The 27,405-nt window shown below is 43.5% G+C and overlaps 1 protein-coding gene across 1 annotated transcript in view; it reads left to right on the top strand.

Annotated features, from left to right (window-relative positions):
- PNPLA7 (patatin like domain 7, lysophospholipase) overlaps positions 1 to 27,405 on the top strand; it is a 1,710,105-nt gene that overhangs the window by 1,085,542 nt on the left and 597,158 nt on the right. The window contains exon 26 of the mRNA XM_086921192.1: positions 9,518 to 9,636. Within this exon, the coding sequence (XP_086777318.1) occupies positions 9,518 to 9,636 (119 nt within the window). The remainder of the gene's footprint in view (positions 1 to 9,517; positions 9,637 to 27,405) is intronic.

Below are 27,405 nucleotides of genomic sequence, written 5' to 3'. Positions count from 1 at the left end.
TTATGTAATTGAATGCCCATGTGAGTTAAAATATGTGGGCAGTACAAAGAATGAACTAAAAAAGAGGATTTTGGAACATGTAAGGGCAACCATACACAAAGACAGAAGCAATGCAGTTGCCAAGCATATGGAGTCCCATCATAACAGTGAGTGGAAACATCTTAAAATCTATGGGATTGATACAGTAAAGAAACCAGTAAGAGGAGGAAATCGAGAACTGATGTTGAGGAAAAAAGAATCAAGATATATCCTCAAATTACGAACCATGAGTCCGTATGGTCTGAACCAGAGTGAGGAAATGTACATACATCTGGAATGAACTAATGTAAATCTGGCAGAACATTATCGATCATGTCTAGATCCTTGCATCATCGTCTATGTTTTTAAACATTTAGTCTTTTTCAGTTTTGGTGCACGACAAGTTTATGTAAAGGTATGAAAAGATGAGAGAAAATATACAGTACACTACACATGTGATTGGTTAGAGCAAGATTTTGACGAACTGGCCATGGATATATTTCTAAAAAAACTACACAATTGTTTGGTTGTAGCAAGATAACAAGGAACATGGCAACAAGTAAAAAGAACAATACCTTGATTAAGTGCCGACAATGTCCTTTTGCCACTGGAGGCATTAAGGAAATGAACTCAAAAACTTGCTAACAAACATGAGCAAAGCTAGCAATGTATACGTTTAAATTAATGTGAATTTAACATTTGAGCATAAATTTGTTACTTTCTAATTATTATTTTTTTATATAAGTTTACAATATTGTTTACCAATTTCGGTTAAATATGTATTTATTATTTGTAAATATTCACCTTTTTTGTAAATAGCACCACAATGACCAGAATGCCTTGCCTGGAGGGAAGGGGGAGGGCATTAATGTAAACAAGTCCTTTATAATCTAATTGGAAGAGAAGGGCGGCACCGTGAACAAGATCTCAGTGGGAGATCGAAACGCGTTGGTGTTTGGAGTGCTTTGGAGTTTCCTTTGAAAATAAATGTCTACATTGCCTAAAAGAAGGTTTTCTTGTGCGATCCAACTTCTTTTCTGAGTGAGGAGAGATCAACAAATATATGTATGTGTATATATATATATATATATACATTCACTGAAAAAACCATAGGTTTTAGGCACGTTATAGTTAGGAATTAGCATTTAAAAAACCTTGCAAATTCACTGAAAAAAACCATAGGTTTTAGCCACGTTATAGTTCGGAATTAGCATTTAAAAAACCTTAGAAATTCACTGGAAAAAACATAGGTTTCACACATGTTATAGTTAGCTGGACATTTCACTCATACAAAACCATTGAAATTCCCCCGTTATAGTTAGTTCAGCTAACTATAACTCATGCGCCCGCAGTCCACTGCTGATGACATCACATATTACATCACTCATGACATGGTCAGTGACATCACTCATGACATCTCAAATGACATCACTGATGTCTTTTCTAAACAGATCTGTTTCCTACTTCCCATCCTCTATGGTTAACCTAAGATCAAGAAAATCAACACTTCTCTGACTGTGCTGCATTGTGAATTTTAAATTTGCATTGTTGTTCAGTTCAAATACAAAGGTTTTCAGGTATTTCTCAGCTACCTCCCGCACAAAAAACACATCATCTATGTATCTCAGCCATAGATTCACTCTTTTTGTCCAATTCTCAAAGGCTTCCCTCCAGAGCACCAGCCCACCAACAAATTGGCGTAGCTGGGAGTGAAGCCGGTGCCCATGGATGTTCCCTGTGTCTGTTTGTATAATACATTGTTGAACAGGAAAACATTTTCCAAGTAAGGCAAATTTCCATCATCTGAAGCTACATAGGAGTGTGCTCTAATAGGTGAATACTCCTGGATTTCAAGAAATATTTGCAAGCTTTCAGACTATCTATGTGTTGTATGCTAGTAAATAGGCTTTCAACATCTAGACACACCAACCAGTTCTCCTGTCCCCAATGTATATGTTGCACCTTTTATAGAGTGTTTCATATTTCTCACATAAGAGGTCCAATCTTTTACATATGTAGAAAAAAAATGGTAGATGGAGATGTCTTAGATGATCAGGTATACCAGGCCGAGATTTGCACAGCCATAGAACAATACTTTGCGGAGAATGAAGGCACAGCCCCAATATCATCATAGAATGGGAGGCGTTAAAAGTGGGCATGAGGGGTCACTGTATTTCTGAGGGGGTAGGAGTGAGAAGGACCCTTCTGAGTGATATATTGAATGCAGAGCTGAGGTTGAGACAGGCTGAACGTGACAGGCCTGGGAATGCAGAAAAGCAGAGGGAAGTTATAGAGACCAGAGAGGAGGTGGCAGGGCACATAGAGTGACTGAGCTGTTTTGATTACAAGAACTATATGACAAGGGCTCATACGGAGAGAGATGAGCCGGGGGCTCTGCTGGTCTTGCTGGCCAATCCAGCCAAGAGGGGTTCCGTTATTCTGGAGCTGAGGGACGAGTAGGGGGACCCGATACCGACAGCAGGATATCGATCAGCATTTCTGTGACTACTATACTGAACTATATCGGAGTATAGCTTTCCGTACAGCTGCAGAACTGGACAAATATGTAGAAACTGTTGACTTGCTAACACTCTATGTGGAAGAGGCAGAAGCTTTGGGGAAGGAGATAGAGCTGCACGAAGTACGGGAGCTGTTAAGGCCATGGCCAGGAATAAGACGCCTGGCACAGATGGGGTTCCCATTGCATTTTATGCTACATACATAGATCTGCTGGGCAGTAGCAGGGTAGCGCTCTACAACCAAGCTAAACATGAGGCGAAGCTGCCGGGGACCACTAGGGAGGCCTTAATTGTCCCATTGTTAAAGCCAGGGAAGCAGGCACATGACAAGACAGCATATAGGCCTCTGACAATGCTCAACCTTGAAACCAAGGAGAGGGGCTCATAGAGTCCGAAAGGGACAGAGCACCAGTAACAATGTTGTTAAAAAGATTTTACCCTTTGGACTACGAGACAAAATTATAAATAAAATCCATACATACCACACTCGTACATTTGGAACAACTCCAAAAGCGATACACTACTAATATTACAGAAAAAAATGTTTTATTTGATACAGAACAGATAATGTTTAAAAAAGTTTTCAATCCCAAGTCAATACATTTCAATATTAAAAATGAGCATCAAAACTCATCATGACGAAAACTAAAACAGATAGAAATTCATAATTCTCAAAAAACATAACATAAAATAGCAGCAATTTGACGACAATGGAAGATACACCATACATAAGAAAAAACTGAATGAGGAAGCAACAATCTGCCCTTGTTGTGTTAATCTGTAGATAACTAGAGACACTGCATATGACAAAAAAACGGTCACTATACTGTTTGTCCTGTTTCAGATTTAACAATGGAATTTGCGTTGACGTGTTACAGTGCAACTATATGATTACTTCCACCATCTTCAGGACAAGTAATAAAGAAATCCTTCCACCTTTGCTTCTTTTATCAATATCTTAAAAGGGTATCTCTTTAAAGAACCCCTACGATGCTTCCTGTTGGCAGTATCCGACTTTCTGCCTACTTGGTACACAACCTTCTCCTCTACTTGGTAAATTCCAAACTCAAGATATGACTTCATATGTGGTTAGCCTCTAACTGGTCCTAGTCTCCAGCAATTAAAAGGTTTTTCTTCGTGGGCAATCTGCCTTGCGTCTTGCGGTTTAAATTTTCTAACTTAAGTGGTTTTTGCAAAAGACACAGCCACCCCTTTGTACAACTAGTCTCTGTGGGGGGCCTAGATGTGCGCCCAATTTTTATCCAGATGACCGGGCTCTATTGCTCTTATATTTCCTCAACACGGATAGCATACTGCGTTTGTGTCTCAATTCACCGCCATGAGAAACAGACTCTTACCGCTCATGACAAATCTCATGCATATGGACCAGGCTGGGTTCATGCCGGCATGATATACAGCCATGAATGTGAGGAGATTATTAAGAGTGCTGGGAGCTGACTCCTACTGCAAAGAGGAAGAAATTATTTTGACAATTGATATCGAAAAAAGGCGTTCGATAGTCTCGAGTACCCGTATTTGTTCAGAGTGATGCAGACTTTCAGATTAGGCCAGGAATTTGAAGCATGGACGGCCCTATTATATAGAGATTTCACAGCTCGGTTTAGGACAGGGAAGATCATCTCAGATGGGTATAGGTTAGAGAGGGGACCACAACAAGGATGCCCGTTATCACCTCTACTGTTCACGATAGACATGGAACCGCTGGCCGCTAAAGCCAGGACTTGAAACTAATACAGCGTGCTGAAAGTAGAGGTGCATATTCATTATATAGCCTTATATGCTGATGACTTAATCCCGTTTCTGAGAAACACAGAAGCAGAACTAGAGGGAGCTACAGAACTGCTCTTAGCACTGGAAAAGGTAGCAGGCCTTAAGGGGAATTGTAGAAAATCAAGCTTGTTCCCTACTATGCAGGGGCAAGAGAAGCCCCAGGCAGTGTGAGGGATCGAATGGGAAGAGAGATGCATCACATACCTAGGGGTACAAATATATCATGATAGAATGGAACTTCTGGAGGGCAATGTTGGAAAGCTTACACGAGGAACAAAAGCTAATTTTGAATTTTGGGGAACCCTTCCCTTGTCACTGGCAGGCAGGACGTCCTTATTAAAGATGGTGACCCTCCGAAGTCTCCTCTATGTTGCTGGAGTCCTACCAATATGGGTCCCAGCGGATAGGTTTAAACAGCTCCGGACTATGGCGACGGAATTTTTGTGGGGAGCCGGAAGGCGAAGATTAGCCCTCACGACCTTAATGAGACCCAAGGCAGAAGGGGAACTAGTGGTGCCAGATTTTGAATACTATTACATTGCAGCTCAACTGCAATGGCTAACTAAATGGGTGGTCAGCCAACTTCGGGGAACAGCGCAGCAGGGAGATGGATTCCCTGCTCCAGACCTCCTATCTAGGATAGTGATAAGGCAGCCTGTATGAGAGAGAGAGGTGTCTGCGGAGACACATGTGATCTACAAATACTGGGTCAGAAGGTCACAGAGAACTAAGGTGAGACGCCTTTATGCACCGGAGATTCAATTAAAATATTACCTCACAGAGCGGATTGGAGGCGGCTAGGGGCATGGGAGGAAGCTGGAGTGCTTACCATAGGGCAATTATACCAGGATGGCATGCTACTACCATTCGAGGACTTTAGCGAGCAAAATGGGATACCAGGGGGCGACTTCTTGCTTAATGCATCTTTAGCTGCAGAAATGCGTAAACATTGAGGGGGCTGGTCTAACTGAACCTGGGTTAGATGAAGGTTGCCAATATGTGGTGTCTGCAGCGGGGACGTTAAAGACGGTCATCTGCTTATATAGAAGGTTGAGCTGTGCAACACTCTTCCCACTTACTGCTCCATCAGTAATGGGAAGAGGACTTGGGAGAACCTATGGAGGAAAACACATGGGGAGCACTAACAGAAAGAGTCAGTAAAGTCACTAGAAATGCTCGATTCCGGCTGGTTAATTTTTACGTATTCCATAGTGCGTATCTTACCTCAGGGCACATCAATAAGTGAAACACAGGCACTGCAGTGGGTCCCCATTGCGGTGAAGTAGGGGTGGAGTTTCTGCATATGTTCTGGAGTTGCCTGGAAATAGAGAATTACAGGAGGGAGGTAACGGAATTCCTAGCGGAAATTACCGAAAAAGACATAACTATGGCAGCAGGATACTGATTTTTGCACAAATTTCCACATACTTCTAAGAACAAAGTCACCAGCAAATTTCAAGACCTGTGTTTATTATTAGCGACATTAGATATTACGAGTCATTGGAAAGCAAGGGGAGGTCCCAACATAAGCAGATGGAGAAAGGAGTTTAAATGATGGGCAGGTTGCAGCAGGACGATTTGCTTACGAAATGCTCGGCATACTGGGAGTGAGAAGGTGTTAGAAGCAGCCAGAGTGTGGGAAGCTTTGCCAATGCAGTTAAAACAGCTCAATGATATCGCAGAAGAGGGAAACCGGGAATAATCGTGGGCAGTTGGTTGTACACAAGTATGGAGTCAATGCATGGGGGAAGGGAGAAGGGAAGTATGCCCCCAACGGAAGCCTTATCCAGAAATTGGAAGACAGGAGAGCTGGGTGGAGGTCTTTGGAGGCTGACACAGAGAAGGGTGCGGATGCTTAATGACACAAGACATGCGGGAGGAGGGGGATGGGTCTACGGGGAGTGGGAGTTATCTGATGGGGGTTCAATTACTCATTGAACCATTTATTAACGTGTGCACAGCAAACATCCGATACAGAAGCTAGTGGGGGCAAAATACAGACATTTGGACTCCGGCACAGTAATGTATAGTCATGCCAAGATAATCCTTATGTTTGTTTGCTAATAGAGCAAATATAGCTGCTGCACTTGTGACATGTCTTCCAAATGCCTAATAAACTTTGTTTACAAAAACAAAACATAGATGTAGGTGTGTTCAAACAAGCTATCTTTGAGGAAACTATGGGATGACCATGGGGGTTCTCGGTACATCTTTGTACCTTAGGTAATAAATAGCCTGTGGGGGTAGTGGGTGTCTCATTCTTTAGGAAGTGGTACTCATCCCAATTGAAGAGTTGACTTTAAAATCATCCCTTGAGACGAACTAGAAATCTATCCTTTAAGTTGTTTAGATAAATCGTATTAACCTTTTCATAGCATGAGGCGTTAATCAGCTGTCTTTGAGCTTCCTGTATGTATTGTTCTCTGCTGATGACCACCACATTTCCCCCTTTGTCAGAGGGTTTAATTACGATACTGTCATTCTTTTGTAAGGTTGTGATGGCTTTCCATTCACTCTTAGTGATGTTACTACGTGTTGGTGCTCTCTTTATAATTTTCATCATGTCCAGAGTAACTGTCTCATGGAATATATCGATGTTATCCTTTGCTATTTGTTTGACATACCTAGATTTGACCCAAAGCATTGTTTCACTTGGTACCCCTGGGTCCAACCCAAACATTTCTGACACTGTTCCAATTTGCACTGGATCAAAAGGATCGATGAGTGTCTGTGTGGTATCAACCGATGAGTGATCACTCATATCGTGAAGAATTCTAAGTGTCCCTATAGCTTCAATTTGTAAGGGTGACGTATTCCCATATCTGTGATAATACGTGTGACGAGGGTACTTTTTTCTGCATGTTATGAATCTTAAATATTTCAGTTTACGAATAAATTTATACTGGTCTATCCGTGTCTGCACATAGTCTAATGAGGTGTCAGGACAGAATGTTAAACCAAGTTTCAAGACCTCTTCTTCAGTCATAGTGATAGTTCGCTCAGAAAGATTGAATACCTTTAATTGTTGTTCATCCATTATTGGGTCTTCGTATTTTGGCCTCTTGTTCCCATGCCAGTACTGTTGTTCTTTTCTGCGGTGTTCTCGTCTTCTTTTGCTTTGTTTTTCCGCCTCTGCCTGTTCCTCTTGGTTTCCCCCTGAGTGAGTGTTCATTGCTCCTTTATAGGAGGCGCAGGTCCTCGGAAAAAGACAGCAACTCTGTAGGATTTGAGGCATTACTATCCACTGATTCAAGATCTGAACTTAAACTAGTTCCAGACTCCCATCTTCCTTTGTCCGCTAATCCCATTGCTTTATCTCTTGTGAAATCAGCAGGTACTTTATCACATTTTCTTGCAAAAGTTAAAATTCTGCCTGTTTTATAGTCCTTTTGTAATGGTACCCATTTTTATAGAACAATGTGGGATTCTGGATTGTGAATAAGGCTACACGATCATAATCACAAACCCTGGGGAAGGTTGATTGTGGTGGAACTGGGGAGAGGTGGCAAATCCCATTTATCAATTTTTTTTTACTACAAATTGAAGTTTTATCATTGTTTTAACTTTAATAGGTTGATTGTTTTTACTGTAATGATTTTAATTAACTGTATAGTTAATAAATAAATTCAGATAGTCTTTTTCATCGTGTTAGAATTTTCTTTGTCTCCTCTCGATCACTTGCTTCTCAAATGTTTTGATTTTTTCATCAACAAATGTTAAAACCTTTTTTACTCCATTTTGATCTGATTTTTTTTGCAATTCATCCAACAGGGCCTATATTTGTTAATATTTCTTTGTGCTCTTCCCATGCGTTCTTTACTAGTATCTGTAACATCGTTTTCAAACATTCTGTTGTATTTTCCATCCAAGCTTTAAATACCTGAGCTTTGAGGTTTGTTAGAGTAGGCACAATGAAGATCCTGAGGCCTCTTGGAATCCATTCAACGCTAAAACAAATGTAATCGTTTTTAAAAAAGATGATTCTTTTTGGGCACACTGTTTCCGTTGCAATTTTTGTACGTGGCTTTGCGTTCTAGCATGGAAATTAGACACAGAAGAAACGGACTTCATCGCTTTGGGGAGGGCTTATATGGACACTGCTGACGTCCCATCCAAAGGACGACATTGTTACAGAGTTGCTCGGCGCCCTCTATCTACACGCAAAGGTACTTCAATAGAAAGGTTTCCTAATTCAATCTGGTTCCTGGGATAATTCTAAGGTGAGGAATCTGCAACTAGATCTTGTCTAATACCAGATAAGGCTTTACCGAAGGTAAGTTACTTATTCTTCTGTTATCAGTGTGGTCTGGGGTGCACCCTACAACTGTGCTATTATATGATATTAATTCCACTGTGAACCTCGTTCTGACAATGTTTCACTACGTACAAGGGTGCTGTGGGGTAAAGTAGGATCTTTCCCAAGTGTGCATATTACTGATGTCACTTTAACAAAGTTGGGCCAGTACTACTAGTAATATTTCCAAATGGGATTTATGCTCAGAAATGCATGATGTTCATGTTGTGTTAATTAATGTGTGTTTTGAATACAAACTTTATTTATTATGTATTTTGATTGTTTTTTAATATACGCAGGGCACTGTGATACCTTGATATGTTTTTATTATGTACTTCATGTGATGATTTGATATTGTGATTCTCAATTTTGATTTTTTAATAAAATAAAATAAATTTTTATAAGAATTGTTGTATTCCTAATGGAGGTGTTCCAAGTGTGACAGGTGGTATTGAGTGACATTAAGTGTGTTGTATGGAGTGATAGGAAGTATTTTAGTCCAAAGGGAACTTTTTAACTTCATTGTTGATCTAAAGCCTGACAACAGACCCTATCCGGATTTATTTTCACAACTGTGAGAGGAAAATGTAAGAAGCACAGGCAAAACATGGCAATTTTAGCTCGCTGGCAGCTTCTTTTATAGTATGCAGGTGAGCTGGAGTTAAATGTGCACCTCGTTGTGGGATGGTCAAGGGTGCTTATAGTGCATGACTAATGCAATTAGTGTGGTGATGCGGACACCAGCACAAAAATGTGTTAGTCTAACTCCCTGATGCATAACTGCTTCTAGGCTTGATTCATGGTGGACAGGCTTGATGCATGGTGGACAGGAGTTTACTGGTCTTCTGGTCTTCTAAGCTCTTCAAAGCAAATGACACTTGTATATCTTTTACAGATTGAAATGTATGAGCGAGCCTTCCAGAAGCCACCGGACCGCCATAGTGACTTTTCTCGCTTAGCGCGTGTTCTAACCGGAAATGCAATTGCCTTGGTGCTGGGAGGTGGAGGTGCCAGGTGAGTCCTTCTGCATGATTAGCTCATTTTTGGTCAGGTGACTTATCATGGGGCAGGAGGAAATACTTCTTGGTGGAAGGACAAAGCTTTTGGGCCTTTCCTTGACTTATTTTCCTCTTCAGATGTAATTGTGGGTGAGCTGGGGAGGTGATGAAAACTAATATGGAAAGATCTTTATTCCAGATTTCCTCATAAGCATGAGCGTAGTTTTGAGGGAGGGGTGTTTGGGTGATATACCTCTCCTAATAAATGTATTCTGAAGTAAATAGTTGGATACTGGGGCTTTAAGATCGGTATAGTGATGTCCGTCTTCCTCTTACTCTGGGTAGGACCTGTTTAGAAGTGTCTTACTGTTTTATTTATCTTCCTGGAGACAAGTATGGTAAAAAGCTGGACCATAGGTCAGGAGCATTCTTTTTGTTCACTGAATGGGAAGCGGTGAAGAGCTAGAGGATTATCTTGCTTACAGATCTTAAAATCTTATGCTCTTACCCTGTGAGAGAAGATGCTTTGAGTGACTATCTGACTGGTTGTTCCATTCAGTGTAGATTCAGTCTCCTCTTGGCACCCAGTATTGACCGCTGGCGATGTCCTGGAGATATGTGCTAGAAGTGAAGTGTAACCTTAATGGGTTTTTACCATTGAACCGTGTTCACTTGGATGCTTGAATCTAACTGAGAAGGGGCCAATAAGATCCCAGATAAATGTATCTCTATTGGTATTGCAGTGATATGTGTGACCATATCAAGGTGTAAGATTGGTTAATGATCAGAGTTTTTATAATTGAAGTGGATGTGATCTTAACTCCGTAAACATTGCTGAGACTCCCTGACATTATGTAGAATACTGGAGCACATTTTGTTTTTGTACCCAAAACATTTGTTTCGCGTTAACTATTTTTTTAAGTTTTTATTTTTTTGCACTTTACATATAGTGTCTCTAGAATATAAACATCCAACACAGCCCAACCAGATTGTACAAATAAAGATTTAAACCATGGAACAAGAATTCTCTTGTATGGAATTTCCGTGTATAGTCCTAAGCACTTGAATAGTCCAGCCCACGTGCTGGGATCCCGGAGCACTTCCTTGGATTTTTCGCCTTTCTTCAGGAAGGCATGCAAAGACACTTAAGCGATAGAAAAGACAATAATGCAGCCCAACTAGCTAGGCTACACTGGCCACGACTTCATCTTGAAGTGAAAAAAAGATAGCCAGTAAACTTATATTTGGAAAACTCCCCTTCACAAAACTAATTTTTTCATTATAGAGATGAAAGGGTTGGACAGAGTAGCCCCATAGGATGCCATTATATGTCTCACTCAAAATAGAAGATATGCCTTTAAGAATCTCCAGAGACCACTAGTATCCCATGATGCACAGCCAATGGCAGTTACTTTTGGTTTTTTCCAGCTCCTGCTAACAGGGTCCTGGAGCATTGAGCTCTACCAATTTTGGTGTTTTTCATCAAAAATCTCTTCAGTATTTGACTACTAACAGTTTCACTCGACGTCTTTGGGCGTTCTTTTCCCTTTGCTGTCTTTTTCTGACAGGAATTCCACAGTTTTCAGTCAAAAATACCAGTCCAGACTGTGGAAGGAAGAAGGCCAAATCTGACTCTCATATAGTGTGTATTATTTGCCTGCCTGCTTCTCACGTCCTTGATGTCTGTTCCATTTGTAAAACCTTTTCCAGGCGCACCCTGCGTGACAGGGAGAAGATTCAGCTTCAGGAGTAGAAGAAAGAAGAAAACAGCAGGCCAAGTCAACAGGTGGGACTTCAGGGCGAGGAGAGGATCAGTCCTCTACCAGGGTTCTGTCTTCAGCCTCCTGGGGGGCTTCCCAGAAGAAGAAGGGCTGAAAATCGGCGCTGGTCCCTGTCGACATCGAAGACTAAGACATCGAGAGCAGGTATAGCACCAACCTGTAGACTCATAGCTCTGGGTCGAAACGACGTCGACGTTCCATGTCGAGGAGAAGATCTTAAAAGAGGTGGCGAAATCAAAGGTGAGACCTCCTCGTTCGTTGTCAAAAGACACTACACCTCGGAGTTTGCCATGAGAACATTGTCTCGTCATTCGACGTCAACTCACCATTGTCGATCACGATCGACTCACCATCGACGATCGCTGTCGACTCACCATCTTCGATCGCCGTCGAGAAATCACAGACGATCGCAGTCGAGAAGTCACAGACGATCGCAGTCGAGAAGTCACAGACGATCGCAGTCGAAGTCACAGACAATCGCAGTCGAAGTCACAGACGATCGCAGTCGAGAAGTCACAGACGATCGCAGTCGAGAAGTCACAGACGATCGCAGTCGAGAAGTCACAGACGATCGCAGTCGAGAAGTCACAGACGATCGCCGTCGAGAAGTCACAGACGATCGCCGTCGAGAAGTCGTCATCATCATCATCCTCGACGATCGCCGGCGAGAAATCATCATCATCATCAACGATCGCCGGCGAGAAATCATCATCATCATCATCGACAATCGCCGTCGAGAAATCATCATCGACGATTGCCGTCGAGAAGTCATCGACGATCGCCGTCGAGAAGTCACCGATGATTGCCGTCGAGAAGTCATCGACGATCGCCGTCGAGAAGTCACTGATGATTGCCGTCGAGAAGTCACCGACGATTGCCGTCGAGAAGTCACCGACGATTGCCGTCGAGAAGTCACTGACGATCTCCATCGAGAATTCACCGACGATCTCCATCGAGAAGACACCGGCGGTTAACGTAGAGAAGACCCGGTCGAACTCGGACTCGATCGATGTTGAGTCTCCAGTCGATGTGGAGAAGAAGTTCTCGTTCGAGACGACGTCGAAGGTCGTGTAGACAAGTAGATCGACATCAAGTAAGAAAGATGGATCTTCTGCAGAATCTGTGGCTCCTTCCACACACCAGGCGGCTCGGAAAAAGAGGAGATTAATGTATTCTTTGGATTCTGAGTATTCACTGACATATTCTCCATCTAGGTCACCAGCCTATTCTTCTTCTCATCAACCAGGTGATCCTCTGCCTCATCTACCTCCTCCGTCTCCTCCGCCTCCTCTGCCTACTACTCCTTGGCTCACTACGCCTCCTCCTCCTGCACCTCGAAGACCACGGTCTAAGTCTCATATGAGGGACCGTTCTCACAGCCATAGACGTTCCTCAACTCTTTCTCATCGCTGACATCATGGTGAGAGATCTCGCTTCAGACAAACCATGAACACGTCCTATATGAGTACTGGACGATATTCCCCTACGTCATCAGATTCTCCTCCTCAAAGGGTTTCCCCTATTGATGACATTACTACTTTTCAAGAAGTTTTAGTGTGAGGGGCTTCCAAACTGAACATCCCAATGTCCACTCCGATTCCATCATCCTCTGTGATTTTTGAGACTATCCAACAGAGACCAACCTCACGTCCCTTGTTTCCTCTGGTGCCGGGTTTATTAGAACTGGCAATGGAACTTTTTCTAACTCATTCTTCCATTAAATCAGCTCCTTCCAGACTGCAGAAGAAGAATCGTCCTCCAGAGCAGGATCCCACGTTCCTGCGGACGGACCCAACTCCAGATTCTGTAATTGTGGTGGCAGCGAAAAAACAGCATACTACGGCTCCAACAGCCACAGTTCCATCTGAGAGCCATAAGATAGACTCAGTGGGGAGGACAGTATGCACCACAGCAGCAACCTCTATGAAAGCTGCTAGTGCCTCAGCCATGCTGGGCAGACATGACCGGGCACTGTGGGAGTCTCTCCAGATCACCAACCTAGCGACAAAAGGGAGGATTTTAATGAGATCCTAATGGAAGGTCTTATGGTGTCTAACCAAGTCATTAGTGCAGCGGCGGACACATCCCTTCTGTCTGCACATGGATATTGCCACGGGTTGACACTCAGAAGGCATTCATGGCTTGGCTTAACCTCACTTAAGCCTGAAGCACAACTACGTATCTTGAATCTGCCTTTTTCAGGAACAACCCTTGTTGCCTCTCATGCAGATGAGGAGATGGCCCGAATGAAAGTGGAGATGGAGACACTAAAGGCTGTTTTTTCGAGACCAACAGCAAATCTTTCGGCCCTTTTTCATGTAGATACTCGACATAAAGGTTTCAAACCCCTCGCTGGTATCGGGGCCGACAAACCAGTACACAACAATTGCACAAACAATCTTACCAACCTTTCCAAAAGCGAAAACCAAGAGGATGGTCAGGACAACAACCTTGCCAAGGAAACAAGGCGCCTACAGGTTCCAAACACTGAATCCTGTCTTCTCCCTCTTCCGTAACCCACTCCGGTAGGGGGAACATTGAACATTTCTTGGCAGAGTGGCAAAAAATAACACAAGACAATCGGGTTCTGAATATTGTTCGCAATGGATACTCTCTACGTTTTATCAGCCCTCCACCATCAATACCTCCAACACAGTCAAGATCCCAACTGTGCCAATTACAAATGGAAACCAACATTCTCTTACGAAAACAGGCAGAAGAACCTGTTCCTCCTTTACAATGAGGAAACGGGCTGTATTCAAGATTCTTTCAGACATATTCTCGATTTAAGAAAGCCAATCTCAGAAAAACAATCATCCAAACTGCAATTTGCGAGACTCTAGAGATCACATTCCTTCAACTGTACCATTAAAATCAGGCCACTCCCCCATCTATCAGAACACCGTTTGACTGGAAAAGAAATCGTTGCCACTATCTGCACAAAAGTTTGTACTTTGCTTTTATGATTCATATTCGACTTGGTAGGGTTCCTGAGTGACAGGCTCCTTAATCAAACCCGGGAGGTCTTTGTGCAGTTGCTTACCCCTTAGTTGTATTGAGGTACTAAGGATTATGTGAATTCTCTTCTCATCTGTAGCATCCTTCCCCTCTCCCTTTGTATTAGAAGTGTATTTGGCCTGCGAGCCTCAACGTGAAGAGAAAGATCTACAAGTAAATCTTCAACAGATAGTCTTGAACACCAGTGAACAGGTGGTGATCTATGAATGCACCTAGCCATAGGGTAATTACGTCACTGTAGGAGGAACTTGATTTTTTAAAGGGTGTGAGGGGAGATTATCTGCTCATTTGGGCCGTCGATTTTAACTGTGAAAAATGTAAAATTCTAAAAGGGGAACATTATGCCATAGGGATGAATACAGTGACCTATGTCCTCACTTCCCCCATAATCCATACGGAGATGCGATTAATATTGTAATGTACAAAGACAATCTAGAAATTATGGAAGATAGGCGAACAAAAGGGAGAAACTGCCGCCCAAACATATACGAAGGAGCGAGATCCTGGTTGCATATCGACCATGCCTTAGTACCGGGGAACTTTAAGGGCCTTGTCGAAAAATTCTACGTGCAGGCAAGTCCTTATAGTGACCATCGTCCACTATTTCTGATACTGAAATTAAGCCTTCAACAACAAGAAAAGGTGTGCTTAGCTGCCGCCGATATTAAAAAACAAGGAAAATGTAATCTTCATTAAATGGTCAGGCGTTAATCCCATAGTATTTATGGATATCACAATTCAAAAGAATCAAGAACATATAAATATTTGTTTGAAGAGATCTTTCTTAAATACAGATATGGTAACAGCATTCCATAATACTGCAGACGCAATCTCTAGAGATCTGAATATAAAAAGTAAGAAAAATGCCGATCACTGCCCTAGATGGTTTGACCAGCAGTGCTCCAAATTAAATCAGGACCTAAAGGAAGCACTGAAAATTAGACCCAGGGATAGAGAAAAAATTCGGACACTACAGAAAAACGATAAACAAACGTTAAGCACAAGAAAAACTGAAATCCGGGAAAGGGCATGGGAAAAACTGATCCAGGCAGCAGAGGCACATGATCCTATTTTATTATGGAAAACAATAGATCACCCATTTTTTAATGATCAATCAGCTACTAAGCTAGAAACTCTAGTAACTCCTATGGATTGGTTGATTCACTACGAACATATTTGTAACCCACAACCAATGATAATAGTAACTTCATTTTAGTGGACGCTGTTAAGATGGCACCTATCACCCTAGATTAAATTAAATCTGCCCTAAACAAAAGCGCAGATGGTAAGTCTAGCATTGATTTTTGGTCCCTAATCCTTTTAAGAGCCTTTAATGCTATAACTGGAGGGGATTTACCAGCAACTTGGGTGGAAAGCATCATAGTCCCAATCTTTAAACAAGCATTTACAATGCAACAGTCTCGCCTTTGCAAAAGTTAGAGCTATTGGCATTGTAAATGACAAATTTTTAATTTATGTGTTGGTTTGGAAAACATATAAATATATGGCATTGTCATTTACAATGCCAATAACTTAATCTCTCGCAAATGCGAGACCTATTGCATTTGCACCCACACACACACACACACATAGAGCCACACACACACACACACACACACACATAGATGTGGTGGATGTAGTGATGGTGGATGTGGTGGTGGTGTTGGAAGTGGTGGTGGATGTGGTGGTGGATATGGTGGATGTAGTGGTGGTGGATGTGGTGGTGGTGGATATGGTGGTGGTGGATATGGTGGATGTGGTGGTGGTGGATGTGGTGGATGTGGTGGTGGTGGAAGTTGTGGATGTGTTGGTGGATATGGTGGTGGATATGATGGTGGTGGTGGATGTGGTGGATCTGGTGTTGGATGTGGTGTTGGATGTGGTGGGGTAGTTTGTTGCAGAAAGTTGACCGCGGGTTAGTTCCATTATATTGTGTCGAACAATTGACGTGGGGATTCAAGTGCATTATTTGGGAAGTAAATATCGCAAAACAGTAAAGATCAGAAAAAAAAACGAGCTGCAGTTGTTCCGCCGTTGTTCCCCACTGTAGTGCAAACTTGGTAAATGGTGGCGGTAACATGCATCCTGCGGTGGGCCAGACTATGTGATAAAACTGCAACACACACACCTCCGGCACAAGGCGCGCAGAGAGATGGGTGTGAGTCACAAGCGTCCAGTGTGTTTCATAAGGGGGAAATTCTAAGATGTGTGTTCTGCAAACACAATCCACAGTTAACTATATGTTAGTTTATAACCCATATTTGTCACGTGTAACGCGGCACCTGATCTCTAATTGCATTAATCAGACTCAAAATGTGTCTTTATTTGCGACATGATACATATGATTGTGCCTTTTGGTTGCTGTCATTATTGGGAAAAAGATCACAAGCTTTCATAATAATTAAACAAAGGACAGCGGGGTCAAAATAATGAGGAATAAATCTCGGAGCACAGAGGGAAAATACAACTTTCCAGACTCCCAGATTGATGCCCGTCGAGTTGCTTGGTTGGATTTATGACTGCGATTTTCAAACAAAACAACAAATATAGAAAACCTCATGCTACACGCTATCCGTCTGCTCTCGCTTCCGCGCAGTGGCATTGATTTTTAAGAAAAAGTTTGAAAAGGATTGTCCGTCGTGGGGATAAATCAAAAGGGGTCTTTTATGGAGGCACATTATCCTAAGTGAACCAATTTCGTACAATTACTGAAACCGATAAAAATTCAGTTATTGGCCCGGGGTAGAAGTGGTGAGGGGGCCTGGGGGATGATTGCATCAACAGGCAGGAGATAACCAGGAAACATGAGCGAAGATGTAAGCGGGGCTTTTCATCTGCCTCGGACTGAAAAAATGACTTTCAACGATGATTGAAGCAGACAAACCCCCTTACCCCCTCCCCTGCCTTCTCTCAGGACGTGAAGTCGAGAGACACGGTAGAAGGGCTTTATGCGAGCTACGAATAACCATCCACTGGCACTCGCGGGCGGCCGGTTGGCGTCCAGGGACATGCTGCCTCATCACGCTCACAGGCCAAGAAGGCAGTGGAGCCGAGGAAACTATATGCACACAGACACGGACTGCCACACACGCACACACACATATACATATTATACTCACTACATAAATACACAGGCACACATGTTTACACAGGTATACTATACACACATACGCACGTGTACAGACACTCAGGCACTCAGAGGAAACAAGAAAGTTATTGATGCGGCTGCCATTGTTAAAGTTGTAGCGCGGCGTGTCTATAATTATTTTAAAAAAGATGAAATGTTGCCATCCATGTCTTATGGTTAAGCCTCGCATTATAAAACAAGCTTGTGATCACAGGGTAAGATTATAATTTAAATGAAATGTGCAACTGGAAACAAACTTGCAAGAGACTGCTACGCAAGGAATAAACACATTAATGGTGAACGAAGTTAAAGTATTCCAGTAAAAATCTCGAAAATGTGCGTTTTTAGCAATATTCAAAATCACTTCAATTTCATTTAAACCGAATGGCAACGAGCGCCGACTAGCAGGAAACGCAGCAGGCGGTGGTGTGGGACGTCATGCAACTTAAAGAAGCCTGCTTGAAGGGGCAGCCATGTGCGTGTTATCAGCGCCGCGCGCTGGTATGCAGACTCCCCCTGCATTCCAGCAGGCGCGCGTCGCGATCCGGGCTGCATTAGCACTGTGGAGACAAGACCTGGCCGCGCGCACAACGTTATCCTATGGGGAAACGCTGCACGCGGCCAGGTCTTGTCTCACTTCGGTGTTCTCAGACTGCTGAGACGCCGACAATAGTTCTCTGGCGAGAACGCGCTTTCAGCGCGTTATAGCCGAGACCTAAAAAGGTGCGAGAGGGGACGCAAAAAGTTACCACCCTATATCCCTACTTGATTCAACATCGAAATTGATGGGCAGAATCCTTTTAGAAAGCTGGGTAACTGAGAATAATATTCTAACTGACTCCCATCCCGTATAGCAGTGCGTCAACCTTGAATTATTGATAGGGAAATATACCCTTGCCAAAGAAGGCCAACTACATCTTTGTTTTGTAGATCTCACTAGCGCATTCGATCTAGTTAACCACAAACAATTATGGCAAACATGGCAAGGGATAGGCGCCCCACATGATATTATAATTTACCTATCACAAATTTATGCTCTATTAACTTCAAGAGTCTGACACGGCCCCAAAGGTGAATACAATTCTCATTTTAGAGTTAGCCGCAGCATTAGACAAGGCAGTGTCCTTGCACCTCTTTTATTTTCTCTTTATATTAATAAAGTTGACACATCCTTGTAGACCCAAAATGCTGATGCCCCTAGAGTTGGTATGCACGTAACGCCAGTACTTTTATATGCAGACGATGCAGTCTTTTATCAAGTACTGCAAGTGGGCTCCAATGTTTAATTGAAAACTTCACACAATTCATGATTGGAAAAGACTTATTATTGAATCTTAGTTAAACCTTCGTCATGGCTTGTGGAAAAAGTAAAACAAACAGCAGGGACCATCGTGTGGAAGGTGTACATATTGAAAGAATAACATCATTTTCATGTTCAGGACTCCTTTTTAATGGGAATGGAACTTGAGGTGCACACATTGATGTATGTAAATTGAAATTTATACGATCGAGTGAGGGTAATTTCAGATTTTCAAAATAAATTGGGAATAAGCAAGTATGGGAAATCCTGAATCCTGACACTATATAGGAGTAAGTGCATCACAGGTGCATGTTATCGAGCGGCGCTATGGGGAGGGAAAATACCACTTTACTGCAATTACATGAAAACAAGTTCCTAAGAAGACCCTAAGTAGTCCCTAACTCAACCACCTCATATATAGTTCACAAAGAGCTGTCTGTACCTTATATTAGTGATCATACCAGTACCGCTGGTATGCTCTGGTATGGGATATGGACTAAAACTCGTTCAAGAGTTCGAAAAATAACTTTCACCTGTGGAATTCCAATTAAAAAATGTGTCCTCATTGAAATTTGGTGTTGTTGTCGACTATGTGTCACAATTGCGAATGCTCAAGATTTCATCCATGCAAAACTTTGAAGAGGTTGTTCTACAGTCAGTGTGCATCTTGCAAGTACTGCATAATGTCTTTGAAAGTTATCTTGAACTATCTGTCAAAGAATTTGAGAGAATCAGACAAACATTTACAAGTGGAACAATTGAACTTGCCTGCATCAAAAATGTGACATCTATACCTGTGCAACTTGATACATTTTGGTCATCAACATCCAACAAGATGACTTGGTGATGTTAACTCGCCAAAACATTGCTGATGCTTCAGTGAACCCAGAATTTCCAATTATTGCAAGTGGACTAATTGTCAATGAGGAGTTTGTGGGTGCAGGGATATATTCAAAAGGTCTGGGCCATAGTGTTCAAGAACTTAAAAGCAAATTGGAGGAAGCTGACCTTTGTGTTGTGCCACATTGTTGGGTGGGCTGTTCAAAATTGTTCCAATCAAGTCATTGTACTGCCAAATGACACAGATATTATTATTGTGCTACTTAGATTTATTGCATTGTTCATAAATTAAGGATTGTCAGAGTTATGGCTACATTAGGGAACAGGCGAGAAAAGACGCTTAATCCCTCTTCATATTCTGTACAAGAAACTTGACCCAGAGATACCCAGTGTTCTTACGGGTGATGACACTATGAGCAAAATTGGAACACAGCTTGGAGCTTTAACTGCTGAACCTGTGAAGTTTCTAAATGGATTTGCTGTAGACCTAGAAAAATACTGTGTGCATGTGTGTGTCGAAAACGGGTCTGACTGTCTCACATTTGACTATCTTCACTACAGTGAGTTCAAGAGATCAGTCCTGCTATGTGACCTTCCATCAACTTCATATTCTGTGTGTGGACACATTAAAAGAGCATTCTACCTTATTAGACCTGTCTGCCGCATTCGATACTGTCAATCATGGGATCCTGCTTGAGAGGCTGAGAGAGGCAGGGGTCGATGGTACGGCCCTGCTTTGGTTTCACTCCTATCTCAGTAACAGAAATCAGGCTGTATCCCTTCCCCCTTTCTAATCGGTCCTCTCCCCTGTCCCTCACGGTGTTCCCCAGGGCTCCTCCATCAGTCCGATTCTTTTTAATGTTTACTTGAAACCACTGGTCGTTTTAATTAAATCGTACAATATGACCACAGTAAACTATGCGGACGATACCCAGCTCCTTTTCTCTTGGGAGGGTGAAGATTCCATCTCTTTTGAAGCCTTCCACAACTGCCTAAGAGACACCGCAGGCTGGTTGCACCGGAACTCCCTCCAGTTTAACTCCTCGAAAACCGAGGTTCTGTTCTGTCCCGCGAGCCGCATATCCCGCCCTCTGCCTGCTGAGTTCTGGCCCCCGGAAAACTCCAACAACCCGCTACCTGTTACCAGTGTTCGCAATTTGGGCGTCATGCTAAATCACCAACTGCGATTCAGAAAAGGGGGTGGTGATGAACAGAGTGTCTGAATTAAGCAGACCACTCTTACCCAGTCCAAAGATCAGGGCTTGATCCATCACCGTTATTTATCTCACTGCCCCATCCCAGCTCAGAACCTGGCTATATGCAAATCAGTCTGTCCCTGGCCCAGTGCATCATGGGAACAGGGCAGACTAAACTACCAAGCCAATTCTTCACCAGAAAGGAGACAAGCTACCGGGGACCGGTTTCTGGCATTTCAGCCGTCTTCGGCCCGGCTTGCTTGAATCCTGATGGAGCAGTGAGAAAGGGACTCATGTCTGAGTATACCCTGCCACACCTATAGTGGCCAAAAACGATTCAGAAAAGGGGGTGGTGATGAACAGAGTGTCTGAATTAAGCAGACCACTCTTACCCAGTCCAAAGATCAGGGCTTGATCCATCACCGTTATTTATCTCACTGCCCCATCCCAGCTCAGAACCTGGCTATATGCAAATCAGTCTGTCCCTGGCCCAGTGCATCACGGGAACAGGGCAGACTAAACTACCAAGCCAATTCTTCACCAGAAAGGAGACAAGCTACCGGGGACCGGTTTCTGGCATTTCAGCCGTCTTCGGCCCGGCTTGCTTGAATCCTGATGGAGCAGTGAGAAAGGGACTCATGTCTGAGTATACCCTGCCACACCTATAGTGGCCAAAAACGATTCAGAAAAGGGGGTGGTGATGAACAGAGTGTCTGAATTAAGCAGACCACTCTTACCCAGTCCAAAGATCAGGGCTTGATCCATCACCGTTATTTATCTCACTGCCCCATCCCAGCTCAGAACCTGGCTATATGCAAACCAGATGTGAGTCCCTAGCTCATTGCACCATCAGGATTCAAGCAAGCCGGGCCGAAGACGGCTGAAATGCCAGAAACCGGTCCCCGGTAGCTTGTTTCCTTCCCAGTATAAGAATTGGCTTGGTAGTTTGGTCTGCCCTGTTCCCATGATGCACTGGGCCAGGGTCAGACTAATTTGCATATAGCCAAGTTCTGAGCTGGGATGGTGCAGTGAGCTAAAAAACGGTGATGGATCAAGCCCTGATCTTTGGACTGGGTAAGAGTGGTCTGCTTAATTCAGACACTCTGTTCATCACCACCCCCTTTTCTGAATCAAATCACCAACTGAGCATGGAAACGCAGGTTTCAAGAACAGTCGCCACCTGCTCAGCCCTTATGCGCTCACTGCGCAAAATCCTGCCCCTATTACCATCGTCAGCCCGAGCATTGATAGTCAGGTGCACTATTCTTAGTCGCCTTGACTATTGTAATGCTCTCCTGTTTGAATCCCCTGCGACACTGCTAGACAGACTCCAACGAGTTCAGTCGGCAGCAGCCAAACTGGCTCTTGGTTGGACCAGGAGATCCTCGGCCACCGCTGCCTTGGCCGAGCTGCACTGGCTTCCTTTGAAGCAACGCATCGCCTTCAAAGCCCTTTGCTTGGTCTTCAAGGCACTACATGGTGCAGGACCTAGACCTCTACAACGTCTGTTCTCGTGGTACATCCCCACCAGAACACTTAGGTCCGCAACCGCCTGCCTTGTGAAAGTACCCAGATGCAAGAAAGCCAGGATTGGGGGAAGATCCTTCAGAGTGGCTGCGGCCAAGCTCTGGAACAGTCTGCCTGCTGATATTCGCCAAATCCCACACCTCCTACCCTTCAGGAAGCGAATCAAAACATGGCTCTTCCCTCACCCCTCTAAGCCCGCTCGCCCATAGTTCACCTCCCCGGCCCAATTAACCCAGGAGTAGCTACCAGCGCCAGGATACCTGCCAGGTGACAGCCGCGCTCTACAAATGTTTTAAATAAATAAATAGAAGATGTTTAAATGTTTTGGATCATGCATATGTAGAGAAGATCAAATGTGGTTTTTGCTGGGCACATATTCATGGGGTGCTTAAACCTACAAAATTTCTAAAGCATCTACCCACAGAACTAACACAAACATGCACTTGCTAAACCTGTGCTACAAAAAGATGTCTGTCGAAATGCTCTTCTCATGTTCTACATTCTGCAAATGTACAATGAGCGATGTCCAAAACAAACAAACAAACAAATACAGTGAACTATGAAAATGTGTCTAAAATAGGAGCGATAAGCATTATTTTTTTCCATATTCACATCATAAACATTGTTTGGTGTATACATAAAAGGATTAAAAACCATTATTATTTGTTTCATTTCTATATATGTCTCTTCTTCCTCTGTTATAACTGCTATTTTAAACAAGCATTTGCAATGCAATAGGTCTCGCATTAGGAAAGTTTGAGCTATTGGTATTGTAAATGACACATTTTTTATTTATATGTTGGTTTTGAAAATAGCAAAATTAATAGCTTTGTCATTTACAATGCCAATAGTTATATCTTTTGCAAATGTGACACCTATAGCATTTGTAATGCAACATGTTTTGTATTTACGTGACTTAGATGTATTGATATTACAAATAACAATGGCTTTTATTTATTTTTTAATAATCAATACTTAAATAAAGATTATTGTAATTTTAATGGCAATACCTTAAACTTTTGTAAATAACTTTTGTGAAGATTATGTTCAGTGTATTTTATTGTGACGAAAATCCAAGAACAGAAGTGAAATATTAACATATTTTTGTGACATTTGTAATAAAGCTTAAAACATTGAGAGAACATATTTGAACCAGTTGTTGTTGAATGGTTGTGCAGCTGAGCCCCCCTCACCAAAAAAAAACAAATAAGGCAGCAGTCCACCACAATTAATCAACAGTGGGAGAAGCTTAACAGCAGCAACCCAAACAATGGGAACAACTCAAGCCAAAATGAAGGACTGTGGAAAAAGCTAAACAGCTGGGGTGGCTATAGCGACAGATGGGGGATGGGGCAAAGCTTTTTTGGGCGAAGGCACTCATGTTTGCCCAGAATCAATAATCTGTTTACAAACTGCTAGCCCAGAAATATAAGCAAATAGTCCATTAATGCTTCTTAATGGGAGCAATGGCATTTTGCAAAAGACACCGTGGGGTTTACCCAGCCCAGAGGAAGGTGGTATTATGTGACTGTAATTCTGCAATGAACGAGGGCGGTATCGAGTGTGGATAGTGCTGTAGTACATATAAAAAGAGGAGGGGGAAAGCCACCATCTTGAAAAGGGCCCCCTACCTGCTAAGGACAGCAGTAGCCTGGACCACTAAGACATATCATGCCGCGTTCAGGCCACCAGGGGGTGTAAGTTGAGGTCCGAGTATCATGGTTGGGTTAGGCGACCGACACACGCAGATAACAAAACACGGTCACTGGCCATCTTGAGGCATGGGTCTACCCAGTCGCGTGACACCTCTCCACAGATGGGTACTAGAGCAAATTTGGACCAGTTGAGCCTAGGGCCTGAGGCCACACTGTAGATATCAAGGAGCTCGATGAATCTCGTGAGGGTGTGGTGGGGCTCCTTTATGAAAAGGAGCAGGTTGTCTGAGTACATCGAGACACACAGTTCTCTACAGTTTGAAAGACTGTATGTGAAACTTCCCTAACCGCAGTGGAAGATTGAAGAGGAGGAATGGGAAGTATGTGCTAGTTGCTGGCAGTAAGCTTTCCAGCAGATGTGTGGAGGTTGCCTCTGCCTTGTTATTCCCTTTGATGTTACTGGAGAGGCTGGTGCTACCAAAACGGGAACTGCATGCTATGATGGTAACTTTATACTCCCTCTATCGCTCTTTATTAGTACCTACACATTAGTCACCTTTTGTAGCCCAACTGTTTTTAGTTTAACCGCATTGCCTCACATTTTACAACGCTAGTCAATTCACTCGTGCTCTAAAAAGCACTGGTACAGAGAAGCATGGATTTAAATTTTTGAGTTGCACATCGGATGTAGAAAAGTAAAAGATAGCCTTCCAAAGAAAAGGCAATGTATTTAGCTCTGAGCTGGCAAGTCTGACTATTAAAAGCAGAGGAAGCGTTAATATGCTCTATTTGTTCAAGGTAATACAACTGATGAGAAAATAAAACATAAAAGTCAGCTACAGCACGATTATTGGCTGGAAACCATGCATCTCTCCTCAAGTATCTCTTAAAACTCCTGCTCCCGCAGATACCCATAATTTTTTTTTTCCATTTTCATTGAGGATTTGCACAATGCGGTACATTACAAATTAAAACAAATGTAAAGTGTGCAAATTAGGGAACCTGGAAAATCCCACTGTAAGGAATACAACTTCAAAAAGCTGTCCAGTGTACCTGTGCTAATTGTCAGGAATCCCAACACAATGATAGCATGCTAAAATATACAGTTTAATAACAGACAGAAATCCTACAGTGTAATAGGTCTTGGAGTGATCAGAAAGATAAAACAATACCCATCAACTATGGTGGCAGCAAGCACTAAGGGGTGTAAAAAATCCCTTGGGAGGCAGGCGCCGCCGCGCTGCCCGCGGCGACCCGGAAGCTCTTGGCCGGCCGGCCAACCCGCTCGCGGCCGACCGGAAGTCCCGCCTCCCGAGGTCCGCGAGCTGCCGGCGCATGGAGCGCCCTGCCGTCCGAGGTAGCCCGGGTCCCCAGGAGGGGGCCGTGGAGAAGGAGGAGTGTGGCGCCTGTTGCGGGGCTCCTCTGACCTGAGGGAGCCCCGATTTACATGAGGAGACGCGCCGCGAGGAGCCCCGCCGGAAGAGCGCAGTTGGTGAGTGGGGCCCAGGGCTGAAGCGAAGTCCGTGCGTGCCTGTGTGTATGCCTGTGGGGGAGGGGAGGGGAGGGAAGGGGGGGGAGTGTGCGCGCGCGTGTGTGCGTGTGTGTGCGTGAGGGAATGTGTGTGCGCATGCGTGGTTGTGTGTGATTGAGAGAGAATGCGAGGTAGGGGATAGTGTGCCTGTATGTGTGCCGTATGCCTGCGTGTGCATGCGCGCGCCTGTGTGTGTGTGTGTGTGTGTGTGTGTGCGTGCGTGCATGCAGAGGGGTGGGGGCTGCCTGTGTCTGTGTGTGAGCAAGGGCTTTGCACCGCGCATGCGCAGCTATCAGACGCTCGCTCCCGAGGTGAAATCTGACCTCGTCAAAGCGCGCGTCTGGTAGCTGTCCACATTCCTAAATACGGGCCACAATAGGTCTGAAGCAGACACCTTCAATGCTCACGCATTGAGGGTAGGTCTGCTCGACCTAAAAATGGCAGAAGAGTTGCTCTGGGGAGTTAATTTCTGTCTGTGTAATACTACTTGACCCCCAAAACCTATGTTTTGACATCAAAATGATGTATATAGGTCTCACGGTCCCTGAAACATTACATCATCACTGCAGCACATCCGCCATTTTAATAAATGTCTTCCAGAACAATTCGGCGCGGAACAGCAATGTCTACACAAGCTAAATTACTTCTCTAACGATCCAAAAACATAAATCAGAAATGAAAATCTCTAGACAACAATTTTTTGCAGAGGTATATCAGGTTGGAAACAGCCATTACAATGCGGCTGTCTCCATGCATGCCATTACAACGCATGCGTTACAACGCATGCTCCAAAACAACGCAGTCTTTACCACACATTTTTTACTATGTATATGCTTTTACCACGGATGCCTTTACAACGAATTTCGTTGCAAAAGTATGTATGATAAAAAGCATATGTGTAGTAGTAGTAAGGGCATATGCTTGGAAACCGCCTTATTGATAGGCAATCCACGTTGTTTGAGGAAACGGAGGGACTCTTCTACTTCCTCACGACGATGTGCGCTGCCCCTCAGACGAGCTGCCTGCACGAGGAGAGAGGTAAGGGGAATTGGGCCAGAAACGGGAAGGCTACTTTTTAAGGCGTTTGGGTTAAAGGAGGGCTGGGGGATGGAAGAGTCGCATAGAGTAGGGTTTTAGGGTTTAGGGCAGGGCAAGGGCTGGGGGCCAAGAGGGGGGTCACGCAGGGGTACGGTTTTAGAGTTTAGGGCAGGGGAAGGTTTTTTTTTTTAGATGGGGTGGGAGTGGTATGCGCCATGGACCGTGATTAGGGTAGGCGTCAGGGAAACATGCCACACATATGCCTTTAACATACATTCTTTTATAACTAAATTTGTTGTAAAGGCATGCGTGGTAAAGGCATATTCATTGAAATAACATGCATGGAAAAGGTTTGCGTTGTATTGGTATTCGCAGTGTAACGCATGTGTTTACAACGGAATGCGATGTAATGTCATACACCCATATCAGGGGGCCGAGATTAACTCTGACAATGGGCCGTGGACCTTTTCATCTACACCAGTAGGCGGGAGGGTGGTGGAGTATCTTAAGTTCTCCATCAGCATGGAACTGAATTGAAAAAAATAACATTCGCTCTGCAGGGGGATCGTAGGTCTTATACTTATTGTTTCGAAGTCACCACAGGCCCCTGAAGTGCAGCTGTACAGGAGCACCAACATTCAGAGTCCACTCAGGAATCTCATTCCTCCTCTGAACATGTTTACTCGTCACCTTTTGACCTTTAAGTCAGTTGTCCCTCACAATTTTTGCTCACAATTGGCACTTTTCTCTCATGTAACTTAAAGTTTGCTTT

The sequence above is a fragment of the Lissotriton vulgaris genome, chromosome 5 (assembly GCF_964263255.1).
Source record: "Lissotriton vulgaris chromosome 5, aLisVul1.2, whole genome shotgun sequence".
Taxonomy (NCBI): Eukaryota; Metazoa; Chordata; class Amphibia; order Caudata; family Salamandridae; genus Lissotriton; species Lissotriton vulgaris.
Note: the sequence above shows the minus strand (reverse complement) of the source record. Positions and strands in the feature narration are given on the sequence as shown.